This window comes from Syngnathus scovelli, chromosome 1 (assembly GCF_024217435.2).
Source record: "Syngnathus scovelli strain Florida chromosome 1, RoL_Ssco_1.2, whole genome shotgun sequence".
NCBI lineage: Eukaryota > Metazoa > Chordata > Actinopteri > Syngnathiformes > Syngnathidae > Syngnathus > Syngnathus scovelli.
Window position 1 is genome coordinate 29430621 of NC_090847.1, and position 26916 is coordinate 29457536.

General features: G+C 50.7%; 6 protein-coding genes across 24 annotated transcripts in view; 3 read left to right on the forward strand and 3 right to left on the reverse strand.

Annotated features, from left to right (window-relative positions):
• matr3l1.2 (matrin 3-like 1.2) overlaps positions 1-4015 on the forward strand; it is a 23242-nt gene extending 19227 nt beyond the window's left edge. For 2 of the 3 annotated variants that reach the window (XM_068650820.1, XM_068650818.1), the window contains exons 9-22: positions 52-216; positions 351-475; positions 560-842; positions 1123-1302; positions 1655-1757; positions 1851-1867; positions 1961-2083; positions 2153-2281; positions 2388-2516; positions 2581-2711; positions 2830-3319; positions 3391-3502; positions 3582-3697; positions 3787-4015. In XM_068650820.1, coding sequence (XP_068506921.1) covers positions 52-216; positions 351-475; positions 560-842; positions 1123-1302; positions 1655-1757; positions 1851-1867; positions 1961-2083; positions 2153-2281; positions 2388-2516; positions 2581-2711; positions 2830-3319; positions 3391-3502; positions 3582-3697; positions 3787-3849 — 2166 coding nt within the window. In that variant the 3' untranslated portion in view covers positions 3850-4015. The remainder of the gene's footprint in view (positions 1-51; positions 217-350; positions 476-559; positions 843-1122; positions 1303-1654; positions 1758-1850; positions 1868-1960; positions 2084-2152; positions 2282-2387; positions 2517-2580; positions 2712-2829; positions 3320-3390; positions 3503-3581; positions 3698-3786) is intronic. The other variant, XM_068650819.1, reaches the window with a different exon arrangement.
• On the reverse strand, positions 4011-14239 carry LOC125967804 (uncharacterized). 10 transcript variants are annotated; one of them, XM_049719397.2, is made up of 24 exons: positions 13764-14239; positions 11639-12473; positions 11453-11514; positions 11301-11339; positions 11141-11223; positions 11018-11049; positions 10783-10908; positions 10600-10716; positions 10395-10519; positions 9803-10318; positions 9650-9735; positions 9455-9519; positions 9272-9382; positions 9067-9192; positions 7798-7919; positions 7175-7716; positions 7013-7104; positions 6831-6941; positions 6626-6751; positions 5888-6009; positions 4562-5813; positions 4433-4481; positions 4233-4354; positions 4011-4109 (listed from the first exon to the last, which is right to left on the reverse strand). In XM_049719397.2, exons 2-24 carry the CDS (start codon positions 12458-12460, stop codon positions 4086-4088), a joined length of 4872 nt encoding a protein of 1623 aa, XP_049575354.1. In that variant the 5' UTR covers positions 12461-12473; positions 13764-14239; the 3' UTR covers positions 4011-4085. The 10 variants fall into 10 exon arrangements, with proteins under 10 accessions (XP_049575354.1, XP_049575288.1, XP_049575247.1 ...); XM_049719331.1 differs by lacking the exon at positions 13764-14239 and having other exon boundaries at positions 9803-9881; positions 9984-10318; positions 11639-13757; XM_049719290.1 differs by lacking the exon at positions 13764-14239 and having other exon boundaries at positions 7013-7077; positions 7175-7264; positions 7325-7716; positions 11639-13757.
• Positions 14240-14387: 148 nt separating this feature from the next.
• On the forward strand, positions 14388-16392 carry LOC125976216 (polyadenylate-binding protein-interacting protein 2). Of its 3 annotated transcripts, none has more exons than XM_049732253.2 (4): positions 14388-14411; positions 15344-15470; positions 15577-15714; positions 15785-16392. In XM_049732253.2, the coding sequence occupies exons 2-4, from the start codon at positions 15354-15356 to the stop codon at positions 15842-15844; spliced, it is 315 nt and encodes a 104-aa protein (XP_049588210.1). In that variant the 5' UTR covers positions 14388-14411; positions 15344-15353; the 3' UTR covers positions 15845-16392. The 3 variants fall into 3 exon arrangements, with proteins under 3 accessions (XP_049588210.1, XP_049588194.1, XP_049588202.1); XM_049732237.2 differs by lacking the exon at positions 14388-14411 and adding an exon at positions 14445-14597; XM_049732245.2 differs by lacking the exon at positions 14388-14411 and adding an exon at positions 14561-14726.
• Positions 16345-18576, reverse strand: exosc3 (exosome component 3). The gene is made up of 4 exons (XM_049731939.2): positions 18258-18576; positions 17733-17882; positions 17486-17637; positions 16345-16979 (listed from the first exon to the last, which is right to left on the reverse strand). Exons 1-4 carry the CDS (start codon positions 18489-18491, stop codon positions 16772-16774), a joined length of 744 nt encoding a protein of 247 aa, XP_049587896.1. The 5' UTR covers positions 18492-18576; the 3' UTR covers positions 16345-16771.
• A 23-nt stretch (positions 18577-18599) lies between these two features.
• On the forward strand, positions 18600-26283 carry LOC125976191 (fibrinogen C domain-containing protein 1). Its single transcript, XM_049732192.2, has 4 exons — positions 18600-19052; positions 19819-20005; positions 20092-21816; positions 24096-26283. Exons 1-3 carry the CDS (start codon positions 18939-18941, stop codon positions 20343-20345), a joined length of 555 nt encoding a protein of 184 aa, XP_049588149.1. The 5' UTR covers positions 18600-18938; the 3' UTR covers positions 20346-21816; positions 24096-26283.
• Positions 23987-26916, reverse strand: cox18 (cytochrome c oxidase assembly factor COX18). 6 transcript variants are annotated; one of them, XM_049728170.2, is made up of 7 exons: positions 26839-26911; positions 26285-26501; positions 25330-25909; positions 25096-25250; positions 24764-24879; positions 24600-24707; positions 23987-24544 (listed from the first exon to the last, which is right to left on the reverse strand). In XM_049728170.2, exons 2-7 carry the CDS (start codon positions 26472-26474, stop codon positions 24266-24268), a joined length of 1428 nt encoding a protein of 475 aa, XP_049584127.1. In that variant the 5' UTR covers positions 26475-26501; positions 26839-26911; the 3' UTR covers positions 23987-24265. The 6 variants fall into 6 exon arrangements, with proteins under 6 accessions (XP_049584127.1, XP_049584625.1, XP_049584695.1 ...); XM_049728668.2 differs by lacking the exon at positions 26839-26911 and having other exon boundaries at positions 25330-25430; positions 25719-25909; positions 26285-26743; XM_049728738.2 differs by lacking the exon at positions 26839-26911 and having other exon boundaries at positions 23987-24522; positions 25330-25430; positions 25719-25909; positions 26285-26737.

Consider the following 26916-nt stretch of genomic DNA (forward strand, 5'->3'; position numbering starts at 1 on the left):
CCCGCCCGCCTCCGTCCTGACGCGCATATCTGTCGCCGCGACCCCGGGCAGAAGGAAGATCGCTCGTCGGACCGAGCGCCCTGGGACGCCCCGCATCGCGGCAGCCAGGTGGTCTTCTTCTCCAACCTCCCCAGAGAAGAAGACAAGAAGAAGGAGCTGCTGACGGTGGCCGCTCGCTTTGGCGTGGTGGAGAAACATCTCTTCTTGACGGACCAGGTGACACGCTGCCCTGCTTACAAACAAATGACATTCACCTCGATAGTCATCTGGAGATGAAGAAAAGGCTCAACCTCCTGCTTGTCTACTTATTTCCTCCCGCTCACACTACCGGCCGGCGCTGCCGTCACCAGGGCTTCATCCAGTTGGGACGACCCGAGGACGCCGAGATGATGGTCAAGTACTATACGGTCAATCCGCTCACAATCAAAGGGCGAGCCGTCCGCCTCAACATCTGCACCAAGTACAAGACCCTCAAGTGAGTCTGCGCTGCCAGCCAACGAACGAACGAACGAACGCCACGTCGGCGGAACCGCGCCTTCACAGCCTTGTTTGTCAACAGCATCAACCGCAGACAGAAGGAATCAGGAAGCAACTGGAAGGCCGACAACAAGAGGAGGTCATCTCCACCCCGCTCGCCTTCCAGTAGCCGAGACGACGAGAACAAATCGGCTTCAGAGGGCGAGGCGGACGACGAGGTGGCGGCCGGAGTGCGGGAGGGTGAGGCTGAAGATGAAGGCGAGGAGCGTCGGAGTGCCGCGGGTGCTGACGAGGAGGAAAAAGTCAGCGAGGAGGAGGAAGAGGAGAAGGAGCCTGAGGGAGGAGACCTCGGCGTTCACAATAAGGTGACGCGGTCGCAGGCGGCAGCCAAAATGGGGCTCACGACGGCTACACAACAAAACTGATGAATAACTGCTTTTGAAATCAGACTAGCAAAAATTGTTCACATTTTTGAAAAAGCCCAACGGTGATAATAATTGATGGCGGTGTCGAATTTTTTATTTTTTTTTGGTAAAGTCAAGACAATTTGTAATTTTAGTAATGACATTTGTCACATCAAATGATGTGGCGGGCCGTATCTGGGCCTCGAGTTTGACAATTATGTCGTGGCGGATTCTTCTCAAGGAGACATCTTCACAGGCTCCCGACGATCATGCGGAGAGCGTCGCCACGGACGCTGACTTGAAGGGCGATGATGTCACGGGTGAGACGCCTGCAGATGCTGGCGGCGCTGCCCAGCCGGGGGACGAGTCCAAGGAGTGGCTGACCGAAGCGGAAAGTCGCCTCGAGCAGGCAACGGGGGAGGTAATTTTGTCACCAAACGTTGGGATAGCCAGGGAAAGGTCGGACATATTACCCAAACACACCGACGTTTCAGTCTTTAACGTCCTTTTTTGTTGCTCACAGTTTTCTAATTCTCCGTCATAATCATTCCGATTAAAACCAATCTATTTCACTTTGTGTGTGGTAACATAGTACAAAAGTCACTTTTCCAAACATAAGGACTTTCCCCTCACGATTGAAATTTTTTTGGAGCACTCGGCCGGCTGGCCTGGGTTAAGGCAAATCATTTTTCTAATGGAGCATTTATTGACATGGGGAGAAATTGCCAGCAAAATTTCAGTCCAATCTCTGATGGCGGTCTTTGTGTGGTCAGGATGAGGACTTCCTGGAGAACATGGAGGACTTTGTGACACTGGACGAGCTCCCCGACGAGGACGAGAAAGAGGCGGCAGATGAAGACGAGTCTGACGACATTGGTAAGCCACCGCCGCCGCCGCGCGCGAGAAGGCTGGCGTCGGCGCGATGATCACGTGACGACGATGCTCAGTCTTTCTTCTTCTTCTCTGCAGACCCGTCCAGGAAGGGGGTAGGTGTCGGCCGGCGCTACTCGCATCCATAACTGTGAAGCCTCCAAATGACGGCTTTTGAAGACAGGAAGTGACGTTTTCCCTCCTGTCAGGGGCTGCGGGTGGTCAACATCCAGGGCTTCAGGCGAGGCTACAAATTCCTGGACGAGTTGCTGGGACTGGCTACACCCTTCGGGAAAGTGGTAAAGCATCTGGTTCTGGACTGGAGGCCCGAGGTAGAGCGAGTCCGCCGGCCGACGGTCGCCGATGACGCTTTGACTAACGCACGCTCCGTATCTCGTCAGGCGTTCCTACAGTTTTCCACCGAAGAAGAAGCTCGGGCCATGGTCAAGTTCTACAACGGCAACGTCATGGCATCGGTATGCGGACGCCCGGTCAGGGTCAACCACTCTTTGACCTACCCGACCATCCAGGTGAGGATGACCCGCTCGTCATGCGGCCGGCCGGCCGGCCAGTGTTCCGCTAACGGCATTCAGCTAACGGCGTTCAGCTAACGACCCCGACTTGCTGCGGTTGCAGTCCGGCAAAGGCAGGGTGGTGTACGTGGGTCAGCTGCCCAACGGCAAGTACGAGGATGAGGATGTCCTCAAATTGGCCGAGCCCTTTGGCAAAGTCAAAAAGTATTTCCTGAATCCCATCAAGAGAGAGGTATGAAACTCACCCAGATGGTGGACAGTGGTCCCTCTGTTGGAACCAAAGTCTTTGTCTGCAGTGTTTCCTGGAGATGGAGAAGGCAGAGGCGGCAGATGAAATGGCCGAAGCGTACAAAACCAACCAGCCAAAGTTGAACGGTAGACGTCTCCTCGTCTACGTCAGCAGGAAGTACACGCAGCTCAAATACGGGTGAGCTCCGACGGCTCGGGCGTCCTCTCGGACCGCGGGAAAATATCTGTCCAGTCCGACGGGCGCGTAGCTCCTGTTTCTTCTTTCAAAGTGAAAGTAATATGAGGTGTATGTGTAGCCATAGCTGTCCCAGCACCACCAAGAGGGCGATAAGCGGCTCATCTTCCAAATCCTCTGGAGAGCCTCCAGCCAAGAAAATAAGGGAGAAAGAGGAACGCAAAGAAGAAATGAAGAAATCCAAGGACCACGACGAAGAGACGCCAAAAGACCTCAAACCTCAGGAGGAACAAGAGCAGTCAAAGTCCCAAGAGGAAATAACGCTAAAGGAGGAGGAGGCGGAGCAGGAGGCGGCGGCGGAGGAGGCGGCGGCGGCGGAGGAGGCGGCGGCGGAGGAGGAGGCGGAGGAGGAGGCGGCGGCGGAGGAGGAGGCGGCGGCAACGGACAAACCTGAGGCCGACAAACCCGAGGCGGAGCTTGAAGAGGAACAGAAGAAACCACGAGAAGACGAGCAAATGGAACCTCAGGAGGAAGAAGCTGCACTAAGCTCACCTGTGAAGATGGAAGTGGCCATCCCAGAGAAGATTCCCGATGTTCCCTTGTGCCAGGAAGTGAGTTTTGTTAACATGCTGCACCACTTTCTTGTATCCATCCGCCCAATCATTTGCTTTGTTTGATGCAGCCGACGGAGGAGCCGTTAGCCGATCCGAACAAGGCTGCCCCCCCCCCGCTCGTTGAAAGTAAACGCGCGGCGGCTTTGCCGCTGCCACCGTATGACCCCGACACAGCTATCGGTAAGCGGGCGGCGGCGGCAGTGTCTTGTCGGTATTGATTCGCCGCTAACAAAGCTTCTGTCTGCTGTGCTTTGTGCAGGTGTGGAACACATCAAGATGGGTTACTACTGCCGCGTCTGTCTCCTTTTTTACTCCAACGAGGACGTGGCCAAGAAGACGCACTGCAGCAGCCAGATGCATTATGACAAGTTGCAGGTGAGGTCTTGCGCCGCCCCGCGTCGCCCCGCGCCGCCGCCCCACAACGGCCAAAATGTCAACGAGAGTGAGGACGTTTGTGCCTACAGAAACACCTGGAGAAGGAACGAAGCAAAACGGAGAAGAAGCGAGCCAAGAAGCCGAGCGCGTGACTTCCATTTCGCACCAACCACACTCATTTAGTTTTTTTCTTTAGACACTGACCTTGAAAGATAGACGTTTTATGTTCGCTTGTTGTCATGTGAGGTTGCCACGCTCGCGCAGTCAATTTCCAGTGTGTTAGCATGTTTTACAAAATAAATGTTTTACACACTTCAAGTCATGTAACTTTATTGTAAAGTAAAAATGTGACAAACGAAAAGTTGACCACGTGTAGAACAGCATTGCCTCAGGTTGCCATTTTCATCTTCTCCTGAAATGAAAAGGCTGCTTGTGTAAGTCTGTTTACAACGTTGGGAACCAAAAAAAAGAAGTTCTCCAAATGACCTTCTACCTTCTGTTTTTTTGTTTTGTTTTGTTTTTTATACTCACTCACCCAATAGTTGAAGTGGTGCTGACGACTACTGCAGTGCTGCACCTTGGCTTCATCCTCGTCAGCGTAGATCAGCTGACACAAGTTGCAGAAGTAGCCAACGACAGGACGCACAAACTGGATTCCTGCGAGCATGGAGAACGCAACGTAAAGGCAACGAGGTCATGGAGAAGCTTGCAAGTCCGAAGGAGGTGACTGCTTACCGATTGGGTGGAGGGGTGCGGTGGGGGCACCTGAATTTCCGTCAGCTTCCTGAAAACACGGCACTCATCAAAATGTATCCATGGCGCACACGGCAAAAAAAGAAAAGAAAAAGTGAACAGAAGTCACACCTGATTCTTCTGATTCTCATCAGACGTTTCACTACTCTGCTCTTCCTTTCGGATCTTTCCAGCCGCAGAAGTGTCATCGGGAGACGCTCTTCTCTTAACTGTCCCGCCCAAGTCCTCTTCACCACTTGGGTCTTCCTGCGGGGAGTTGGTTACTTTGGGATCTTTGCCGGACACTTGATCTGACCCCTTTGAAGAAACGCTTCCCCTCTCTGGATTCTCTCCACATTTCTTTTGCGTGGTCCCAACCGCCTTTCCAGACTCCACCTGGCCTTCTTCACAAGTCTTTGTGGAAACGCACCTTCTCTTGATTTTTTCCGACTCGCTCTTCTCTATTGTTCGTTTCCTGGTCTTTGGCCCATTTCCACCTTCTGATTCAATCTGTACAATTTCCAGAGTCTTCTTGCTTTCTGTTCCCACCTCTGTAATCTTTCCCTCTTCTGATAATGTTTCCAGAGTCATCTCATTGTCTGGCTGGTTCCTCAATCTCTTCCCACCTTCCAAATTCTGTAGAGCCTTCCCATCTTTTGGTTGTTCATTGTGAGTGTTCCCACCTTCTGAAGCATTCTCTGCTTGATTCTTCTCACTGTCCCACTTGTTCTCTTTGGACTTGACATTGTGGAGGTTTTCACCTTCTGATCTGTTCTGTGGAGTCTTTGTGACTATTGTTTGGACATTGTGAGTGTTCTTGCTGTCTAGTTTATTCTCAAATGTTTTCTTACCTTCTAATATGTTCTTTGTCGTCTCGCTGTCGTTTGATTGGGCACTGCTGGACTTGCCTTTTTGGGGTTTATCCTCAACAACCTTCGTTTGAACATTGTGAATGTTCTCACTGTCTGGTTTATCCTCAAATGTTTTCTTACCGTCTGCTATGTTCTTTGTCGTCTTGCTGTCGCTTGTTCGGGCATCGCTCGTGTTGGGTTTATCTTCAGGAGTTTCTGGCACCATGCCCTCTGGCTGACTTTCTTCAGTCTTCTCAGACTCTGCCTTGGTCTGAGTCTTTCCGGATGGTGATTGGACGTCCTTAGAATTCTCACACTTGGACGAGGACAAAATGTCTGAAGAGCTGCTGGATGTGGATTCCTTATCTGGGGTCTTTCTGGTGAAATCTTTCTCCCGAGCTGGTTTTTCTTTCTCCTGGTCTGATGCGGACGAAGCCCTTCTTCCTTCTTTGTCCCGGCTCTTGCTTTTATCACGTCGGCCGCTCGCTCCCGTCCGCTCACCTGTCTCGCGCTGGTCCCAGTGTACCGCCGTGCTGCAAGCGAGCGCAAAGGTTAGCACCACCGCTCGCTCTTGACCGGAAGGAGGCGAGACGACCCAGGCGCTGACCCATTTCTGAGGCGGCGATACTTGTTGGAGATCAGGACGACGGTTGGAGTGTCCTTGAAGTAAACGTTGAGTTCATTGACCACTCTTATGGCCTCTGAGCTGCACGACAGCTCGAGGAAACCCTGAAAGACAAGTTTGCAAGGTCACTTGTACACCCAATGACAAAGCTTTCAGATTTCAATTCATTCAATTTTTTTTTTTTTTTATTTAAGGTCAAGTTTGTAGTGTTGATGCCTTTTCGTCACGTGTTAAAACTTTATGACCTTGACCTGAGAGTAACATATTCCATTACCCGTGGCATTTAAAGCGTAGACGACTGGCGACGTTCCCTCTTTGGAACTACTGCACCATGAATAAGGCCTGATCGCATTGAAGCTGCCTTGGTGTGCGTGCACGAGTCAAGTGTGGCTACATGCAAAACATTTTTAGTGGCGTCACTACTGAACTTCAGCTTTAAATTGGCAAAATAATGATTTCAAGTCCCCTCAAGTGCTGCTTTCCTCCATGTTTTAAATGTCTCCTTTCTCCAACACACCGCATTGACATGATCAGGATCATCATGAGGCTTCTTTAAAGCTTGCTGGTGAGCTGAGGATTTAAATCGGGGATGCTAGCAGAGGGAACGATGTGAAACATGCCGGACGCCGGCCCCTCAGGGACACGCCTGCCTCAGAGGAACTACTCCAGCAAACCAACAGCACATCAGCGGTGACGCCAAACCGGATCGGTTTGGGGTACCTTTCGTAGGCCACGCAGAAGATAGTAGCACACGGGCCTGCCGAGGCCTTTGGCCAGCTTGACAAAGTCGGCGGCGTTGCAGTAGGACAGCGGAAGGTCTTTGAAGTACACGACCCGAGACACCTGCTGGAGGAGAACGACAAGCCGGTGAGACGCTGGGCCGGCCGGACCACCGGCAGGAAGCTGGCCGGCGGGCGCTCCGTACCGGGCCGTGGCCGCCTTCCCCTGCGGCGCAGTCACGGGACGGCTCGACAACTTTACTGCTCTGCTCCTGTCCAACTTCATCCAGCATGATGTAATCCTCCAAGTCCACTTCCTGCAGAGGGGGGGGGGGACAACTTGGAAACGTGGACCTCGAGCGGCGTAAAAGGTAAGCGACGTCCCGACCTCATCCGACGTATCCTCCGTTTTGTTGGCGCCGTGGGCCTTGCAATCCTCCCCCTTTTGGTGACCTAAAATCACACAGGAGAAGCGAGGCACTGAAAAGACGAAATCACATTTTTAAAAAGTAAACAAGCGGTCAGATCAGTTTTAAACGAGCGTTCCCACCTTCTGAAGAGGTTTCTGGTTTATTCTCAAGCGTCTTCTCGCTGTCTGATTGGTTCTCGCTTCCTGATTTATTCTGTGGAGTCTTTGTGACTTTTGTTTGAACATTGTGAGTGTTCTCACTGTCTGGTTTATTCCCAAATGTTTTCTTACCGTCTGCTATGTTCTTTGTCGTCTTGCTGTCGCTTGTTCGGGCATCGCTCGTGTTGGGTTTATCTTCAGGAGTTTCTGGCACCATGCCCTCTGGCTGACTTTCTTCAGTCTTCTCAGACTCTGCCTTGATCTCAGTCTTTCCCGATGGTGATTGGACGTCCTTAGAATTCCCACACTTGGACGAGGACAAAATGTCTGAAGAGCTGCTGGATGTGGATTCCTTATCTGGGGTCTTTCTGGTGAAATCTTTCTCCCGAGCTGGTTTTTCTTTCTCCTGGTCTGATGCGGACGAAGCCCTTCTTCCTTCTTTGTCCCGGCTCTTGCTTTTATCACGTCGATCGCTCGCTCCCGTCCGCTCACCTGTCTCTCGCTGGTCCCAGTGTACCGCCGTGCTGCAAGCGAGCGCAAAGGTTAGCACCACCACCGCTCGCTCGCTTTTGACCGGAAGGAGGCGAGACGACCGAGGCGCTGACCCATTTCTGAGGCGGCGATACTTATTGGAGATCAGGACGACGGTTGGAGTGTCCTTGAAGTAAACGTTGAGTTCATTGACCACTCTGATGGCCTCTGAGCTGCACGACAGCTCGAGGAAACCCTGAAAGACAAGTTTGCAAGGTCACTTGTACAGCCAATGACAAAGCTTTCAGATTTCAATTCATTCAAATGTTTTCGATGCACAAGTGACGGTACCCTACATTCTTCCATAGGTGGAAGTACAAGCCCAAACATGTCAGGTAATGCAACCTAAAATACTTTGTTTGAGATAAAAGAACCAGTGAAGTCATTGAAAAGTGAAAACAAAATGAACTTAATACAACTAACAGCAATTTCACGTTTGAAATATTTTGAATTTCTTTGAGAAAGACAATGACCGAGAACAGTCGAAGAAAAATGTTAACATTGTAAACATCCATTGCGTGCAAAAACATGGTTTTTGAGGAATACCTGGAATAGGAAAAGATAGCAAACGTTTATGATGACGGTATTTCAAATATAAAACAACCTCACTCATGCATCTAGGGGTAAAAACTAGGGTCAGGGTTTCAAACTAGGGTTGGACTAACCTACCTAGCTTTACACCCTAGTTTGAAACCAAAAGCCTAAACCTGGTTTGAACCCCTAACGCTAGATTGAAATCTGAGTTTGAAACCAAAAGCCTAAACCCGGTTTGAACCCCTAACGCTAGATTGAAATCTGAGTTTGAAACCTCAACACTCGTTTTGAAACCCTAATGCTAGTTTGAAACCCTGACCCTAGTTTGAAACCCTAGTTTACGGTAACGTTTGCATTGTCAAAAACCTTTTTGGGTCATGTTGAAACTTTATGACCCGAGAGTAAAATAGTTAAAAACTGACTTTCTCTTTGGCCCCATCTTATTTATGCCTTTAACTGGATTTGGAATGATTTCTTAACTCGTCTCGGCGAGACCCAAGCAGCCACACAGGAGACGTGAGCATAGGCTCCGTCAATCGCACCTTTGCTCACTTACGCTCTGTTTTGCCAGCTGCAGTTTGCATCCAAGCGTTCAAAGGAAGACGGCACGTCATAGGCTCTGGCATCGAGAGCCCCAACAGCCCTCTGACTCTTCCCCCCCGTCAAGTCATCGGGTAAATCCATCGCCTCGGACTTTTTAAATTCATTGTACATTCCCACGTCTGACTGGCAACGGTTTTTTTGGGGGTTTTGTTTTTTTGAACCAACAGGCATCAGCGGTGACGCCAAACCGGATCGGTTTGGGGTACCTTTCGTAGGCCACGCAGAAGATAGTAGCACACGGGCCTCCCGAGGCCTTTGGCCAGCTTGACAAAGTCGGCGGCGTTGCAGTAGGACAGCGGAAGGTCTTTGAAGTACACGACCCGAGACACCTGCTGGAGGAGAACGACAAGCCGGTGAGACGCTGGGCCGGCCGGATCACCGGCAGGAAGCTGGCCGGCGGGCGCTCCGTACCGGGCCGTGGCCGCCTTCCCCTGCGGCGCAGTCACGGGACGGCTCGACAACTTTACTGCTCTGCTCCTGTCCAACTTCATCCAGCATGATGTAATCCTCCAAGTCCACTTCCTGCAGAGGGGGGGGGGGGACAACTTGGAAACGTGGACCTCGAGCTGCGTAAAAGGTAAGCGACGTCCCGACCTCATCCGACGTGTTCTCCGTTTTGTTGGCGCCGTGGGTCTTGCAATCCTCCCCCTTTTGGTGGCCTAAAATCACACAGGAGAGGCGAGGCAAGGCACCGACTTTGGTTCTCAGGAAGAAAACGCGCACGATTGATTGCGCAACACACGCTCCTCAATTCAACTGATGAAAGATCAGGCCGGTCTTCTTCCTCACCTTCGTCCGCCGTTTCCAAACGGTCGTCCTCCAGGTCCTCGCCGACGACCGCCATTCCCTCGATGTCGCTGTCATCTTCCACGGAGCTAGAATGTGACGTGGAAGGAAAGGCGTTAACCGGCGACACGGTGGACATAAATCACCCTAACCTACTCGGCGTCCATGTTGCTCAGGACTCGGTCAACGGCGTCGGCTTCGGACAGTTTTAGTGACGCCGAGGCGCCACTGGATGCTGTGGACGAGGACAAACGGTGGTTAAGCGAGACCGATAACTTGTTCGGGATGAATGGACCCGTGAGGATTCTTCTCTTGTTGTTGTTGTTTTTTTTTTTACCGCTCATCTCGGGCTTCTGTGCTTCTGGCATTTTGGCACTTGAACTGCTGGACTTGGACCTTGCCTTCCTGTCTCTGGATCTGGACCTGATCTTCCTGTCTCTGGACTTGGAGCGGTCCTTTGAGCCCGTCTTCCTTTCACGGGAAGTTGACCTGGCCTTTCTGTCTCGTGACTTGGACTTGGACCTGGACCTGGCCTTCCTGTCTGTCTCCCTGGCCTTTCTGAACCTGGCCGTGTGGTCCGCCCTGCTCTTCTTGGACTCATCTAGTGTGCGGCCTTCATCTCTGCTCCTCTCAGTTGATTCGTCCTGGTAGCGTTGAGCGAAGGCGCTTGTTCTGGAAGCGGGCGGAAGGCAACTTGGTGAAGCTGGGCCAATGAGGAGCAAGCGCCCGCCTGTCGGGTCACACTTACCTGAGACTGGAGGTTTCTACGGCAAATGTGACCCGGAGGACGTTGTCTTTGATCCTCAGATGTTTGGAGGAATAATAATTGACCAACTTTTCAGCGTCTTCCAGATTTTTCATTTCCACGCATGCCTGGTAGGATTCATTTGAGATGTGGGCAAAAAGCGGCCAGGGACTTTACGTGGCGCTTTGCCGCAAACGCGCACACTCACCTTGGACCGCCCGAAGAGCGTGTACACGATCGGGCCGAAGCGTCTGACAACTCTGAGGAGGTCCGACCAGTCCTCGTTTGATTGCGGAGGCGGCGTGAAGCTGACCACGCAGGAGCTCTGAACCAAGACAAGGCAACGTCTCAAGGGGGACCAGCACTCGGCAGGTTGCCCTTTGACACGCACCTTCACAATGTTGAAGACGTTGGAGATGCTGAATTCTACCCGCTGCTCGTCCACATACGGAGGACGCCGCTTGTGGATCGCCACCGACTCCCGAGCCTGCTCGGCCGACTTGGATTCCGCAACGGGCTGCCGACGACATCGTTTGGAATAGTCTCAAAGTTGACACGTGCCACGCTACTTTTGCGAGCAATCGGAAACGGAAGCGACCGCTCGCTCATCAATGTCACGGGCTTACCTTCTTCTCTGGGCTCTTTCCAGCTTGCCACCCTGGTTGGTGTACAGAAGGAACACCAAATGTACACGTTGAAAGACAAGTCCGATTTGTTTGAAAACAAGCGCTAAAGGCTTGCCCACTTACTGCTGCCGTCATTGGTGGCCCAGAAAGTCTCTGGGTCTTTCCTCCGCCTCGCCCCCAGCCCCACCTGGGACTGTCGCTCAGCTCTTCAATGACAAAGCTCACGTTAACACTTTGGAGTTAGCTGCGTCTGTTGTCTTTTTGGCAAGCTGGCTGCACTAACCTATTGGGCGTCTCCTTGCGGCAATCCCATGTGGGAAAGCTGAGGAGGGAGGACGAACGGACGGATGGACAGACAGACAGACGGACGGACGCGTTAAAGCAACAACAACCACCAGGACAGCGGCAGGAGTATACCTTTGAGAAGAAACTCACCGGTGCAGCAGGCCGAGTTGACCGTCAGCATGCCGACTGCTGTTGATGTGTTTCCTCCAGTCCTGAAACGGAAAAGCCCCCGTCAGATGTTTTCCGTGCCTTCTCCTTGACCCATTGAAGATCGCTCCTTCGTTTTGCCAGCATTCCCAACGAGGCCATCCGGGGTCAGACTCTCGGGCTACTTACCTCCAATGAGATTACACAGGCATTACACAGAGAACACGACGTGGGGTACGTCTGAGGCTCCACGCTGTAGAAATCCTGCACTTCCTGTTTGGACGGTGCCGCAGCACTGGGAGGCTGGCTGGCAGAGGCGTCAGGGTGACCTCGTTCCGACCCGGTTTCCCACCGCCTCTCGTCCGGAGGCGCCACAGACCTGTCAGCTGGGCTAGGCCGGTGGGCCAGGGAGAAGAGGGAGGGAATGGTCGCTGCTGCTGCTTTGCCAGGCCCGGCTTCCGCAAAGTATCTGGGAGACTGCGACGGAGGCTCGCTCCTGGCCGGCCTTTGGGTCTGGGAGGGCGTCGGCTCGCTTCTCGGATTCTGCCAGCAATCTCGCCACTCGCGAAGCGGCTCCGCAGGAAGGCCTGTCGGCTTGATGTGGTCCAGGGGGTACTCCACCACCCGACCGCTATACTGATGCCAGCGCTCGACAGGCAAGCTGGGAAGGTCAAAGGAGGAGACAGGGGGAGGATCGGGTGCTTCTCTGTTGGATTTGATCTGACGGACAATGTGCGGCAGTGACTCCACAGTGAGTTTGTCCTCGGGGATCTCGGCGAGGAGCGCAAGGTCGGCGGGCTCCAGACCGCAGCTGCTCAGGACGCTGAGGGCGCTGTCCATCGAGCTGAGCGGCAAGGCAGGCGCTGATGTCGAACTTCCAGACTCGGACCCGTAGTAGCCGCGACGATCCGGCGAGGAGCGGCGGTGGCGCTCAGAGAGGCCGTCGGGACCCGGACTGGGTCGGAAGTCAGTGTCAGGCATAGGCCTTCGCCGGTACTGGTGGTGAGACATAGCGGGCGGGGCGCTGCACACAAATGCCGGGGAAGACCATAAACACAGGACAGGATCAGTGAAGCGGGGTCCGAGCGAGGAGGACCCGTCTGGAAGCTCAAAGACGATTAGACACATCGTATATTTCCGTGGCAATGCGTCAGGAACGTTGGGAGAAGTTTGAGAACAGTCGTCGGGGTCTGTTTTTTTTTTTTGTTTTTTTAAAAAAAAAAAAACAAAGGCTGATGTTTTTCCATGTAAGGATGGCACGGCTAAAGCATAAGATGAACGTGAGTGCCGAACCGCAACGAGTCCATTATCCGGACAACAAAAACGCTGCTCACAACGGATTCCTTTGGCCTAAAGTGGAAACGGTGCTTTTCCATGACAACACTGGTTCCTGAAAATGCATATACTTGACAACAATGGGGGTTAAGACTTACTGTTTCGAGGCTGAAAGAGATTGAGCTCAAACAGGAAAGTTTCGCCGGATTTCGGTGTTAGACAGACAGACAGACAGACAGACAGACAGACAGACAGACAGACAGACAGACAGACAGACAGACAAAAAATTGGGCTTTCCAGTGCACGTGCCACATGTCTTCTGCAAACTGACACAGCGGCAGCAAACGAACCAACAAAAGAATCGATTTATTTCATTGTTGTCATTCATTGTTCTTCTCTCTGTCTTAGTTTTCATCACAGCTTGGCAAGTTCTCCAAAGATCAAGTGCACAAGTTGTAGGACTCCAATATCTCCCAAATTTGTCGTTGACAAAGCCCCTTCAAAGTTTTTGAGGTGAGCAACGGCATCGCTCTTTTTGGAAAAGAGTTGTTGTTCTTCCACACGCCTCTTTTGACTGGGTCCCTATGTGATCTATGACTCTGAGCCCCCAATCAGGCTCATAACTTCACCACCTGATATTTGCTCACGACAATGTATGTTAACAACTTTTCTTTCTCTCTGCATGGCAACTGTACTAATTTACACTGCTGAGTCCTCATTTCCCCCTTCTTTTACTATCTTTATAATACCTGACATTTGTACATTATTATACTTGAGGAAAATGTTCTGTTGGAATTTTCCGTTCGAAATTCATTGTAGGTTTGTTACGTCTGTCTGTCTGTCTGTGACGCTAGGATTTACCTGGTAACTTAAACTGCTTGATTCGGGTATTAATGAGAAACATTATACGACGATGTTATCTACTGTCTGATTCTGTGTTTAGCAAGATTTCGGATGCTAGCTAATGTAGCATAAATAAGCTTGGAAGGCTCCAGTCCTTCCGCTCAAAACACAACACAACACAACGAAGCAAATTTACCCAAAATGTAAACAGCGGCGGAGGTCACGCAGTCATGACGGGGTCCGAGTTATGCTTCGATATTAATTCGAAGAACGACCCAAATGTTAACGTCAATACAGCGACGGCCGTAGCACTAAGTCCTACGTCACGTCCGCATTGCGCGCATGTCGCGACCGATGCCGCAACTGAAGTAGCTCTTTTCGTTCTTGTATTATTTTTATTTGGTTTATCTCGGCAAGTACAACATCCTCATGACAACGTCATTTTACATTTTGTTTGACATGACTTGTCGTAAAGGGAAGCGGGTGAAGGCAATTCTGCTTATCTTGTGCCGTCCCGATTACAACCAAGGTTTCCCTGGCAGCCAGACACGCAATCTACATATAGATGACTGCAGTACTACCCTAATCACGAAAAGAGAGAAACAAAAGAAAACAGAAGTTTGACCAAGATAACATATGGCGTTCCCTGATTCTTTTCGCTCAGAAATGTAAAAAAAAAAAAAGATTCTGCTCCTCCCTTGTACAAGTAAAGCTATTTTCCGTATCATTTGTATTTTGCACGTCTGTGTGCCGGTCCCCGAACTTCTTGTGGTTCGAATTGACATCGACAGCCCATTTGGACTCCGTCGTGATTGCCTCAACTCGCCGGCTGTTTACAATTCAGGTACGCTTGTTTTTGTTTTTCATCTTCGCCATCTCGCGACATAAGCGGAGGTGACACCGTGACGTCACGTGGCGTCACGTGACGTGACGTATGGCCTGCCCGGGCCGCTTTTGCTGATGCACAATAGACCAGCCAGCCTCCTTTTCTCGGAGACAAAAGACATAAAACACTGATCGAGTTTTTGCGGTAAATACACGCCGACCAATTCGTAATCTGGACTAACAAAGTACATTTGATCCCACGGTCATCGTTATCGGCGCGGGAACGTCACAACGTTTGCGTGATGCGCTAACATTAGCCGTCCGTCGTGCTCTGGCAAGTCATCGATGGCAAATACTTCGTTGGTGTCCTTAGGCAACACTTTGAGCTCATTCTATTGATGTGTTATTTTTTTTTTTTTGGCAATTTTTTTTTAAACTCTTCTCGCCGGTAATTATTAACAGATAGCGGCACTTGTACTCATTTTCCAAGGCAAAGCACCTTTGTTTAGATGGCACATTTGCTAAGTTACAACATACGTTTACAAATAAAGTGGGAGAGAGATTAGAAATACCAGACAACATTATTTCAAATGTTTCTAAAGGGATAAACTGCGCAAGAACGATTTTGGAATATGTAGCGCTAATGTGGTTTACACCGCATCTTTGAAATGACAACCTATGTGTACAAATAAAGTAGTATAGAGATTGAAATACAATACAAAATCATTTCAAATTTTTCGAAAGGAACAAAGTGCGTAAGAGCGATTTTGGAATATGTAGCGCTCATGTACCCCACCTATACGGATGACGAGATCCTAATAAATAATGACGTAAATACGACGAAGCTCGATTGGGAACAAAAAGAAAGAAACGGGGACAATATTCCCTATTTATTCAATATTTACGGCAGCAAAATCAATTCAGAATTGATGTCCCCTGTGCCCGTCTTAGGAGTGGCGCCATGAAAGACCCGAGGCTAAGTCAGGCCATTGCCAGCAACAACCAAAGCGGCCCGCCGGAATCTGACCCCTTTGCCGAGTACATGTGGATGGAGCACGAAGAGGAGTTCAACAGGCAGGTGAGGCAGGCTGCTCGGCGGTCCGTCCAGGCTGCTCGGCCGCCCCCGCGTGACGCGGCGCCGGCAGTCGTGTGCCTGATTGGTTGTGGCTGCTGATGTCACGCAGGTGGTGGAGGAGCTGTGGGAGGAGGACTTCATAGAGTACTGCTTCCAGGAGATGTTGGACGAGGAAGAGGAGGCAGAGTTGTTCATCCCAGCCAGAGACCTGCCGGACGCTGGCGGTCAGAGGGCAGACCGTGTGACGGTGAGGCGGCAGTGGTTCAGCACAATTGACAAATATCTGACATTTTTTTTTTTTTTGCGTGCGTGTTCAGAGCATCCTGAACCCAAATGCCAAGGAGTTCACGCCGGGCATTCAGAAACACATCATGTGAGCGAGCGCACACCGTCCCTCCCGTCATGTGCGAGACAAGTCGTCTTGCGCGCAGCACGTGGGCCAATGTAAACGTGCGTTCGATTGGCCACCGCACTGCTGGTATGTTAGTTGCATTGCCCTATGCCAGTGGTTCTTAACCGGGGGTGCGAGCGAGCGAGCGAGCGAGGATAACCCGGGGGAAATTTACCATTTTTCGGGGATAATGGTGGGGTAACCGAAAAAAGTGACAAATTCCGCAAATCAAGAAGTCATTGTGTTAACTGGCATTAGGGATCATGCTAATTAAGCCTTACTTCCTAGCTGTAAAGTAAACCACTTATTATGATCAGCATTCGTTCGGGAACTGCTTGGTGAATTGAATGGGGTGCCAACAAGGGAAAAGGTTAAGAACCACTGCCCTATGCCGTCCGTCTGCTTGCTTGTGGTTTAAGGTAGGTGCTGTGCTACCCGCAATGCTTTGCAGATGCACAAAACTACTTTAGAGGAAACACAAATATATTTTTGGTAGCCGTTTGAAAATAAATGTTTATTGAAGAAGAAAATGAACACTTGTCTTGTACCTGACAATGTTTTTTGTAAATGGTGACATCACAAAACTCAGTCTCCATTTGCCGTGCGTTCATTTTTGTTCACCTTGTAATCCAGACAAAAGTGTCCGCATGAGGATTTCTATCCATCCATTATTTATCAAAACACGACTTCGTTCATGACTTGAAAGAGTGACAATATGAAATAGTACGATGCAGTTAAATCAGTCCCATGACCAAGCAGAAATTCAATCGTGACATTAAAATAGCTTGTGTGCAGAAAAAAAAATGGCCACATTTGTACTGATATAAATCAGTACACACACACACCTCGTCCCTAGAAAAAGTCAATCGGTTCACTGTGTGTTGGGTGGGCGCCTCCATTTGAATCCCCACCTCTAGAGTGCCCCCTGGGCCAGTCTGCTAAAGATCTGGCGCCTCTGGGCAGGCGTCATGTTCTCGCAACTCTCCAGCAGGTTGGCTAAGACCAGCGTCCGGTGGACACTCGAAGACTTGACCCACAGACGACCGTTCATCCCCACCACCATCTCGCACGGGAACAGCTGCTCCAGCTCTGCCCGCAAATCACTGTGGGGGGCCAACAACCTGAGACGGGGGGGAAAAAGAGGCTCAGCGCAAAAGGGTTTTCATCTTAGGGACTATTGAGGTCGCTCTATAGGTCCTCGAGACCAGTGTTTGTCAACCTTTTTTCATTCACGGCACACCTTTTCAGTGGAAAAAGGCACACCACAGACAAAAATCTGTCAAGACGTAGCCACCTATATGAACAATATAGTCGTTCTTATCAAAGTGTCTCTTGTCTTAACGTACAACGCGATTCACTCCCTGCTGCCATCTAGTGGTAAGGAATCATTACATGATTACGCTGCCAGTCACTACAGCAGCACAGACGCTCGACAAAGGCATATTATCTGCAGATAAGTATGAATTTGTTTTCAAAAACTACTTTCGAGACCAATCAGGAGAAATTGGCTAATTTCCCACGGCACGGCACGGCACGGCGGTTGACAAACACTGCTCGAGACCTGGTGATTGAAACGAACTATTGGAAATTTCAATCACTCTGGCCTGTGGCTACGGTGCGTGCATACCGTCTGGCAAGAGCCAGCGAGACCCTGAAGAGGAAACCTCCTGCTCCAAACACTCCCATCCCATTGGCCCGTCCTGCACTGTCCACGCAAACAAGCTCTGCCTCCATGTCCTTGTTGGCGACTATCAGTTGCGCAAACAACAGGTCGCCCACCTAAAAGAGGCAGAGGGGGGCGGATGGCGAGGTCATGGTTGCGTGTCACACAGGTGTCCAGTCAGCGGCTTCGGACTCTCATGGCACAGACGCACCTGGACATTAGGTCGGTTCCTCTTGGTGGCGCCTTCGAAGGCCAAGTAGGACAAAGACGCCTGCTCACTTCCGCCGACGTCCACCTTGAACACGTCGCCCGACTTGGCCGTCACGATGCCGATGACCGTCTCTCCTTTGGCTGGAACGTACTGAGGGAACGCAAACACGCACACTCAGCTCTCGGCATCTTCACAAGGATTTCTTCCCCTTTCAAAAATTGGCCATTGGTGACGTGACCTGCACAAACTTGCTGTCGTTAAGCAGACTTTTGAATGTAACTGTTAAGTAATACTTGACTTTTCGGGTGGCTATACATATACATATATGTGTGTGTGTGTGTGTGTGTTATATAGCCACCCGAAAATATACGGGTATAACTGGAGTTTGACGCAGGTGCTCTAACGGTTGTCGCCTCTTGATGACGTCGCCAAGGCGCTTCGCTCTCCACGGCGTTGGACAAATTCGGACGCGTAAGAGAGCAAAGAGGAAGACATTTGCTGCGCGTGTCGTGTATTGTTTGTCACCCTCTTGTGCTGGGCGTCCACCCAGAACATGTTTGGCTCTTTGTGTCGCAGGAGTCCGCTTTTATACGCCAACAGCCGGTCGCCACTGCGCCGCAGCCCGGGCCCGCAAACCACCTTGTCCGCCTTGGAAGGGCCCGCGAGCGAGATCGTGTCGGCCTTGGCTGTCGTGTCCAAGCAGAACTCGTCTCCCGGCAGCAGAACCGAGCCCACTTTGGCTTTTAATCGAGACAACATTGTGGCGTTGGCGCTCACGCGTGGAGCGAACGCACAGCTTGTCGGCTCGTGTTGACGCGCCGAAGCAGTTCGCAGCGACACCTCGCGGACGGGAGGAACAAAAGTTAAAGTCCCAATGATCATCGTCACACACACACACACACATCTGGGTGTGGTGAAATTTGTCCTCTGCAGTCACGTCCCTGCGACGCAGAGCACCTATGACGCCACCAGGTTGCAGCGGTATTCGAAACGTCCGTGTCATTTATCTCAGGGCCGGATTTTGCTCTTGGCGACCGCCTCGGGTGCAATTCGTGTGGGGGCGCACGAGCATAAAAGAAAAGAAAAGGAAATAGAAGAAAAAAAAGCGCCAAAAATGGACGGATTACCTGATGCACGCATAGGTAACGTGATCAATGTGAAATCAAGGTTGTTGGACGGACCGGACGGTGTTTGCAAAAGGTAACGATGTTGAGTCTTCATTTTCGTCATGGATCAAAATATAAGACCAAAGAAGGCATCAGGTGCCCAGTTCCCCCCAAAAAAACGAAGAAGAAGAGGAAAAACGGGCAAAAGATAAAGGTAGCCGATGCAGGTTTTTATGAGGAACGTGAGAGGCTTTTTATTCGCCTCTTGCTCATATGTTGCTTTAGAAATAGCCGCAGAAGAGGACTGTTTTGGGTTTTTTTTTTTTTTTTTGGATTGGTTTTCCTTAACTAGCAACTCATAGAAGTGGCGTCATGAAATGAACTGCAACCGAGTTAGTGTTTGCAACATAGAGAGCAAGTTGACACAGAGAGTGGATAGGTCTATGCTTACTTAAGTAACCTAATGTGCATTGATCGACATGCCATTTTATAAGCTGTGATGAATTGCATTTTTGGAAACTTCGCAGCGCGCTATTTTGCGTATGTTCGCGAATGCAAATGAAATGTGCGTCACGGTTCTTCTAATTGGGTAACCGATGCAATCTAACGTATACATACATTGTATCCTACGTACGACTTCAGGGGCACTTTGGAAATATTTTGGAGCACCTGCTTGAGGAGCCGGATACTTCCACAGCAGCAGCTGTAACAGCAGTCTGATGACAGGAACCGGCCCGCCAGGGAGTTGAGTCCGGCCCAGGGATAGCATTATTATTGAAAAAGAAAGAAAGTAAATGTGGCGAATGGTCTTTGTTGCCTCGCTGGTCTCCAAAAAAAACACTCGGTGGAAAATGGCTGGCCCAGAGAAGGAACACTCCAGTGACACACGGCTGATTGGGAAAAGATTTGAAAATGGAGTCGATCCTTTCTTTCTTTTGGTGTTAATTTTGGACTTCACGGGTCTCTGTATGTTGCCTTAGAACAGGGGTCTGCGGAACATCCACGCTCTGACGGCCTCGGGCGCTTACCAGTTGCGGATCGACTTCACCGCATTCGACGGCCGCGAGTACTACGCTCGCTACGACGACTTCTCGGTGGGCCGGAACTCGCGGGACCCCGAGAAGGACGGCTACCCGCTGCTTGTGAGCGGCTACTCTGGAGACGCAGGTAGCGACTTCTGCCGGGGGTGAGGGGGGGGGGGGCACACCTGCGCCCCCTGCGTGTGCTCAAAAGCGAGTTTGTGTGCTTTGCAGGCGATAAATTGTCCCGACATTCTGGGATGAAGTTCAGCACCAAGGACCGCGACCAAGACACGTTGAGTAATACCAATTGCGCCAGCTACTGGAAGGGCGCTTGGTGGTACAGAGAGTGTCACTCGTCCAACCTGAACGGGCTGTACAAGGAAAGCGGCACCTGCGACGGTACCAATGCAGTCTGGCATTATTTGGGGGGACCAAAGTCCACCTGCCTGAGATTCGTGGAGATGAAGATCCGGCCCAGAAAGTGAGCCCGGGCGGGAACGGCATCCCCGTGGGACCACGTGGGTGCTGCCCGACGTCACCCATTTGCGCGACGGGAAGACGCCATTTGAAGGTGGTGTCGTCGTTCGTTCTCCTTACGGCCGAGGCGCTATTGAAAATGTTGTCTTTCCCCGACCTGTCTTTTGAAACCAAATTCGGATTTTTGGAACAAGGCCGATTGATCACTCCACCTAGTCCACCTGGTTGCAGTTTATACCCTCAGTCTCCTTTTTGTCCCCACCGTTTGAGTTTTACAATCCAAAGAGGTTTGCGACCGCATCGTTTGGCTTTAATGAGAAACAGCGAGTGGAATAGTTGTTGTTGTTTGCATGAACAATTGAGATGGCTCCCTTTTTTTCTTATTGATTAAATATTCTCTTTAATTGGATGATGGAGTCTTTATATTTAACTCTGTGGAGCATGGTTTTAGATTCAATCATGAAAGCTTTAAATTGCCTTTCTTTCCCCTTTAAAAGTGAAGACAATTTGCAATTGTAGTAATGACACACGAATTTGATGCTCCATTTGTCTTGGCCGGCCACAAAAAACGATGTGGCGGCCCGTATCTGGCCCCCGGCCGGGCCTTGAGTTTGACACCTGTGCCTCGGGGGGAGAGAGCCGCTGTAAAAAAGGCACCGTTGACGCCGTGACTCCAGAGTGCAGTTCGGCGACAAAGTCGGACTTCGGAGTGCAGTTTGCTACAAAGTCGTGCACTCCAGCAGGCACGTGCACTCGTAGGTGAGGCAGTGGCTCACCTTGCCACCAGGGCGGTAAAAGGCTCAACATGGTTTCCTCAGCCGTCACCATAGGTTGTTCAAAAGTGAATCATATAATCAAACACAATATCTGTCCTGTGGTCTATGCTTTTAATGCAATCTTGGTGTGTTTCCTATATATTTGGATCATTTTCATACTCAAAATAGTAGCTGTGTTTCTTGTTCAAAAAACAACGGGAGACGAGACTCACGGAGGCTGAGGCAGTGACAGGTAGTGCCTCTCAGGGCGTGCATGTGAGAGTGCACCACTCTCTCACGCACGCACACACACACACACACACACACACACACACACACTGTACTGACTCGTGCAAACGGCGCGTGCTTGCAGTCAGCGGAAAAATACGAGCCTTGAGGCAGCCAGTACTTTGGCCTCAAAAATGGGGCGATAGTGAGCCTGCGGCTAATTGTTCACGACACGAGTAAATGAAGAAGAAGAAGAAAAACAACCAACAACATTCGGTGCCAACGCGTTGCTATTTGGCTTTATTTTCCCTGAAAATGGAGGATGTAATCTCGACATTTTTCAAAACTTTGACTGCCAGTCAAAGCAAGAAATCATAAGTAAGGGAAGACCGACGCCAGATTTGCGAGGATTCATTCAAACTACGTTCCTCCCAGGACGGACTACAACACGTTCGTTTCAAAAGGAGTGGTACTCTATAAAAGACTTTGTCTACAGGTAAAGTTAAGAATACTGCAGTGGTGTGTTTAAAATGTTATTCCATTTAATCAAGCATGGGATAACAACCATGTGTGCTTGTCAATCGGACTTGTCAGTGAGTCCGTGACCTAGCGTCATCCATACATCCAGTACGTTCGTAAATGTGACTCTGAGTCAGTGCCTTAGCGTCATCCATACATCCAGTACGTTCGTAAATGTGACTCAGAGTCCGCGCCTTAGCGTCATCTATACATCCGGTACGTGCGTAAATGTGACTCAGAGTCCGCGCCTTAGCGTCATCCATACATCCGGTACGTTCGTAAATGTGACTCAGAGTCCGCGCCTGAGCGTCATCCATACATCCAGTACGTTCGTAAATGTGACTCAGAGTCCGCGCCTTAGCGTCATCCATACATCCAGTACGTTCGTAAATGTGACTCCGTGCCTTAGCGTCATCCATACATCCAGTACGTTCGCAAATGTGACTCAGAGTCCGCGCCTTAGCGTCATCCATACATCCAGTACGTTCGTAAATGTGAGTCAGAGTCCGCGCCTTAGCGTCATCCATACATCCAGTACGTTCGTAAATGTGACTCTGAAGTCAGCGGCTTAGCGTCATCCATACATCCAGTACGTTCGTAAATGTGACTCAGAGTCCGCGCCTTAGCGTCATCCATACATCCAGTACGTTCGTAAATGTGACTCCGTGCCTTAGCGTCATCCATACATCCAGTACGTTCGCAAATGTGACTCAGAGTCCGCGCCTTAGCGTCATCCATACATCCAGTACGTTCGTAAATGTGAGTCAGAGTCCGCGCCTTAGCGTCATCCATACATCCAGTACGTTCGTAAATGTGACTCTGAAGTCAGCGGCTTAGCGTCATCCATACATCCAGTACGTTCGTAAACGTGACTCTGAGCCAGTGCCTCCCTCAGCAAGCCCACAACCCTCAGCGCACGTCATTGGACTCCAGAGTGGTGGCATTTACGATCAAGTCGGACGTCTGAGAGCAGTTCTCCAACTCAGCACTTGGAAGGGAAAGGGTAAAGAGGAAAGAAGAAAGGGGAAAGGAAAGAGGGAAAAGGGGGAAAAAAAGGAAGGGAAAGAGGAAAAAGAGGAAAGGAAATTTGACTTGTCATATGATAAATGGAAGGCGCAGGTGCGGCTTTGGGTACGAGAAAAGCGCCGTGTAAAACCGATTGATTATGATGAATTAGTAAGGCTGCATTTGCTTACTTCCAGATCGTCTGTTGTCAGCAGCGTAGACCCTGCCTCAGTAGGGGAGCGAGAGTGACGAGCGAAATAGCGAGAGGAGCGATTGACAAAAGGGCAAAAGTTCATTTGGCTAGATCTGCTCGGTCAACGGCGCACACGCTAGCCGTGTTTTAAAGAATGGCTTTGTGTTGTCTATTGTGCAATGTGTGCTTGTAACGTGTTTGTGAAGTACGCGGTGATGGAAATGTGAACGTTCTGTCATGTCAAATCGTCATTTCGTTTTTCTAGTTTTCAAGGTCATTGATGAAAAGATTCAATATTGTAACATCAGTGCGTGGTTCTTTCGACCGGGAGTAGCTACATTCCCAATGAGCTTCCAAGAGGCCCAAAGAACATCCCGTCCCGTCCCGTCCCGTCCCGTCCCGTCTTTGCTTCCAAATTCAAGCCTAGGGGCCGGACGTCGCTGCTGACCGACTGTTGTCCAAGACGCCGCCCGCCTGCCGATTGCCCACTTCAGGCTTCGTATCTGCTGCCACCGCCGCAACCACCGTCAACGCTGATCGGACCGCGTCGAAGAGATGATTCAGGTGGTAATTGCACATCTTTCAGTGTTTGCGTGTCTTGACTTGGTTTTGAGTTTAAAGCCCTTCCATGACCGCCGCAGTCCAACATATCAAACAAAGACTATAAGAAGGGTGTTGGACACAAATGACATTTGTCATCATAAACGCGCTATACGCTCGCGCGTTTGGCGGTTTCACTGCGGGCGGTTGCGCGATCGATCGGGCAAAATGAAGCTCCCTGCGCACTGAGGTCCACTTCAATTTTGGAAAGTACATGAGGACTTTCCAAAATATTTTCTAAATTTCAGCAACGACTCTGTCATAATAATGCGACCAAATGCGGACAAAAATGCGCAAATGAAAAAGTGCTTGAAAAAGGTGGGGGTTTTTTTGTTTTGCTTGGAACGGATGAAATTTCTTTCCTTTATTTGTAATGGGAAAACATGATTCGAAATTGCGGTCTAACACCGAGGCTCCGTTGTATAGACCCTTGAATTTTGTCTGTGATCTGGACTTAGAACCTCCGGGACCTGTCACGACGGCGTGTCCGAAGGAGTATCATTGTCTGTGGTCGTCCGCCAGAGATGCCAGTCAGCTCAAAGTGTGCCGTTTGGGGTTGTATCCTTTTTGCTGAAATAGCTCCCCCTCGCCACGTTACATGGCTTCGCTTGCAAGGCTGGCTTTCTCCTCATCTTCCGAGTACTTTGTCTTTCAGTTGGACCCAGACCCGGCGGTGGGTGGGCTTGGGCGCCACTTCCCGCACAGCCGCCAATGACTTCCCGTTTACTTGCGGAACTTCCTGACGACGGCGTCCATCAGGTCTTTGTAGGGCGTGTCGGAAGGCCGCGTGGGAAGTTTGAGGATCTGGCGAAGAGCGGGAGCGCGAAGCAGAAGATTGTGACTGAAACCCACCAAGCTGGAGTACCACCAGTAGAGCGCCATCGCCTGGAGGGATGGAAAAAGACGCCTGCCGGACATTCACTTCCACTTGATCCATTTGCTCCGAGGTGGGGCAAACTCACCGATGGGACACCGGCGGCGATGGGTATCATCAAGAGGGACAACATTCGCATGGCGTTTGTCACCGCCTTGTGGACAGACGACACGTTGGACCTCTGGAGGGAAAACAGCTGAAGAAGAAGATGATGATGACGACGTTTGACATGATCGGCCGTCAATCGCATACCTCCACGATGAACAGATTGGTCAGTCCAAGGGCAAGCGGCAGAAGCCACGTGGAGTCAGGTGACGTCAGGTCGGGGAACCACAGCGTGCCCCCTGTGGCCAAAGAGGTGTGGAGCACTGAAATGAAAATTGTGCTTCAACACGTGTGGAACTCCTAGGGAAGTATTGCCTCCCGTCCCCCAAAAAAAAAAAATGGAACTCAAAAACATTTCTCATCCTTTTGCTGATCTAAACCAATCAATTTCCCATAACGATGGATCCGTGTACACGTGCCTATTTGAAAGGGTGACAAAGTAACACACTAGGCCTCGTTTAAGTCCCGAGTCGACTCACACGAGTGCGGCGCGCAGAGATTCCTGAGGGCGAGCGACAGGCCGATCCAAAGCGGCAGCTGAACCCAAACTAGCAGCGACGCCTTGAACGGGTGGCAGTTGTCCCTCACGTAGAGCTGCGACACCAAACGCCGCAGATTCTTCCGGAACTGGAAACTAAAGGCGGCAAGAGCGAGCGCTGTGAGCTTGATACCGAGACGAGCGCGGGGATCTGAGCCGGCGGCGTTGTTCTTACCGACTCTGCTTGTCCGTCCAACCTCGCTCGCTGGCCCTCAACGACACTTGGTACCGCAGTCTCTCGGCCAGCGTCGCAATTTCCGTCTGCAGCGCCTCTACCTGCGGGTTGCCGTGGTTACGGAGGTGGGTTACGGTGATTACAAAAAAAGCATCTGAGAAGGACTTGTCTGCCCTCTGAAGGTGTCTCACCAACCGGGACATTTGGAGGCCCATTTGTGTGTGCCCCCCCCCTGCCCCCCTTCTCCTTTGTACCACTAATATTTGTGTTAAAAAAGCCCTTTTGATGAATCCCTCAGGATTTCTTGGATAAGGATGTGTGGGATTTTCTAGAAGATAAACATCTCCAGGGAGGACGCGTCCTTCTAAGTGCAATTTGTTTGGTGCAACCTTGGCGAGCACGCGCATCTGGTAGGCGGCAAGAGGGAGGGTGACCAGCGTCCTGATGGTCAGGGTGCTGAAGGCGATGCTGAGCCACCAGGGAAGACCGCTGGTCTGCTGGACCTGGATCAGGAAGTCCTCAGCCAGGCGCACGGGGGCCGAGAGCGCCGCCTGTTCGTACCAACCGGGATCCGCGCCCCCTGACGACACGTGGCGGAGAGTTGAAGAGCAGTAGGCGGGAGGAGGAAGAGCAGGAAGAGCAGGAAGAGGAGGCTTTCTGGCCAAGGCACAGCCGCACCACGCTCTGACCGGAAGCCGCAGGATGTGGAGACTCCCCAGGGTCAGCATGGCGCCGGCCGTCCCACTGCGAGCTTATCAGCTTGATTTTGGTCATCACAAAACGACGTGTTCAAATGTTTGTGGGAATCAACAAAGTTTCACGTGTGTGTGTTCTGTTTTGTTATGACATACAGCACGAGTCGGCTAAACACTGTGCAATCAAGCAAACAAAAAGCCACACAATTGCTCCTGAGGGCTAAATAAGACCAAATTAAAGTCTCGTATTTTGTACACACCTGCTGGTGGTCGTTCTTGTTGCGTTTTCACCTTTTGCTTGCTTGCCGCTCGGCGGTCCGGAGTCGGGAAGGAGCGTCGCGGTGTTGGTGACGTCACTTGTCTTCGAGCGGCGGTTGGATATGACGTCTTCCACAAGCGCTTCACGTTTCTTTTTGCGCTTTGCCTCGTTAGTGAGTGGTTCTCCCCCATATCTTTGCTGATGTTAGCATTTAACGGCTACATTCAAAGTATAAAAACAGATCGTTAGAAAGGCATTTTTTCTAAGAAAATGTATGTTGTGTATCTAGTGCTGAATGTAATATTTTTCGCCAAATCCCAAGTTAAAGGAGAAAAAAACGAAACAAATATCATCAGTCCACAAAGGCTTGCAGCTTTGAGTGCTTTTCCAAAATGAATTTAAAAAGAAATCACAATAAAGGCTTACAATGTAAGTGAAGGGAACTGGAATAGAGAGAGAGAGAGAGAGAGAGAGAGAGAGAGAGGGGGGGGGGGGGGGGCGCCCTTGTCCCAGGTCGCCACATTGTAAATGAGTACGTATTCTCAATTGACTTACCTGGTGAAAAATTGAATTAGAAAAATCATTTGGCTATAATCCCCGAAAATGTATTAAAATCTTAATGTCAGAATGACG

Bases quoted from the DNA above. Each gene is read 5' to 3' on its own strand.
- LOC125976191 (XM_049732192.2), top strand. From the start codon at position 18,939: ATGTTGAGTCTTCATTTTCGTCATGGATCAAAATATAAGACCAAAGAA. The intron at 19,053-19,818 runs GTAGCCGATGCA...ATGTTGCCTTAG, and splicing joins AAAACGGGCAAAAGATAAAG to AACAGGGGTCTGCGGAACAT. The intron at 20,006-20,091 runs GTAGCGACTTCT...TGTGCTTTGCAG, and splicing joins CGGCTACTCTGGAGACGCAG to GCGATAAATTGTCCCGACAT.
- LOC125967804 (XM_049719214.1), bottom strand. From the start codon at position 12,577: ATGTGTCTAATCGTCTTTGAGCTTCCAGACGGGTCCTCCTCGCTCGGA. The intron at 10,717-10,782 runs GTGCGTGTCAAA...GTCTTGGTTCAG, and splicing joins ACGTCTTCAACATTGTGAAG to AGCTCCTGCGTGGTCAGCTT. The intron at 5,814-5,887 runs GTCAGCGCCTGG...GCTCGCTTGCAG, and splicing joins TATCGCCGCCTCAGAAATGG to CACGGCGGTACACTGGGACC.
- LOC125976216 (XM_049732253.2), top strand. From the start codon at position 15,354: ATGAAAGACCCGAGGCTAAGTCAGGCCATTGCCAGCAACAACCAAAGC. The intron at 15,471-15,576 runs GTGAGGCAGGCT...GATGTCACGCAG, and splicing joins AAGAGGAGTTCAACAGGCAG to GTGGTGGAGGAGCTGTGGGA. The intron at 15,715-15,784 runs GTGAGGCGGCAG...GTGCGTGTTCAG, and splicing joins AGAGGGCAGACCGTGTGACG to AGCATCCTGAACCCAAATGC.
- cox18 (XM_049728170.2), bottom strand. From the start codon at position 26,474: ATGGGGGAGAACCACTCACTAACGAGGCAAAGCGCAAAAAGAAACGTG. The intron at 24,880-25,095 runs GTGAGTCGACTC...TTTTCATTTCAG, and splicing joins TCTCTGCGCGCCGCACTCGT to TGCTCCACACCTCTTTGGCC. The intron at 24,545-24,599 runs GTGAGTTTGCCC...AATGTCCGGCAG, and splicing joins TCGCCGCCGGTGTCCCATCG to GCGTCTTTTTCCATCCCTCC.
- exosc3 (XM_049731939.2), bottom strand. From the start codon at position 18,491: ATGTTGTCTCGATTAAAAGCCAAAGTGGGCTCGGTTCTGCTGCCGGGA. The intron at 17,883-18,257 runs GTGACAAACAAT...GCGTTCCCTCAG, and splicing joins TGGACGCCCAGCACAAGAGG to TACGTTCCAGCCAAAGGAGA. The intron at 17,638-17,732 runs GTGCGTCTGTGC...TGCCTCTTTTAG, and splicing joins GGAACCGACCTAATGTCCAG to GTGGGCGACCTGTTGTTTGC.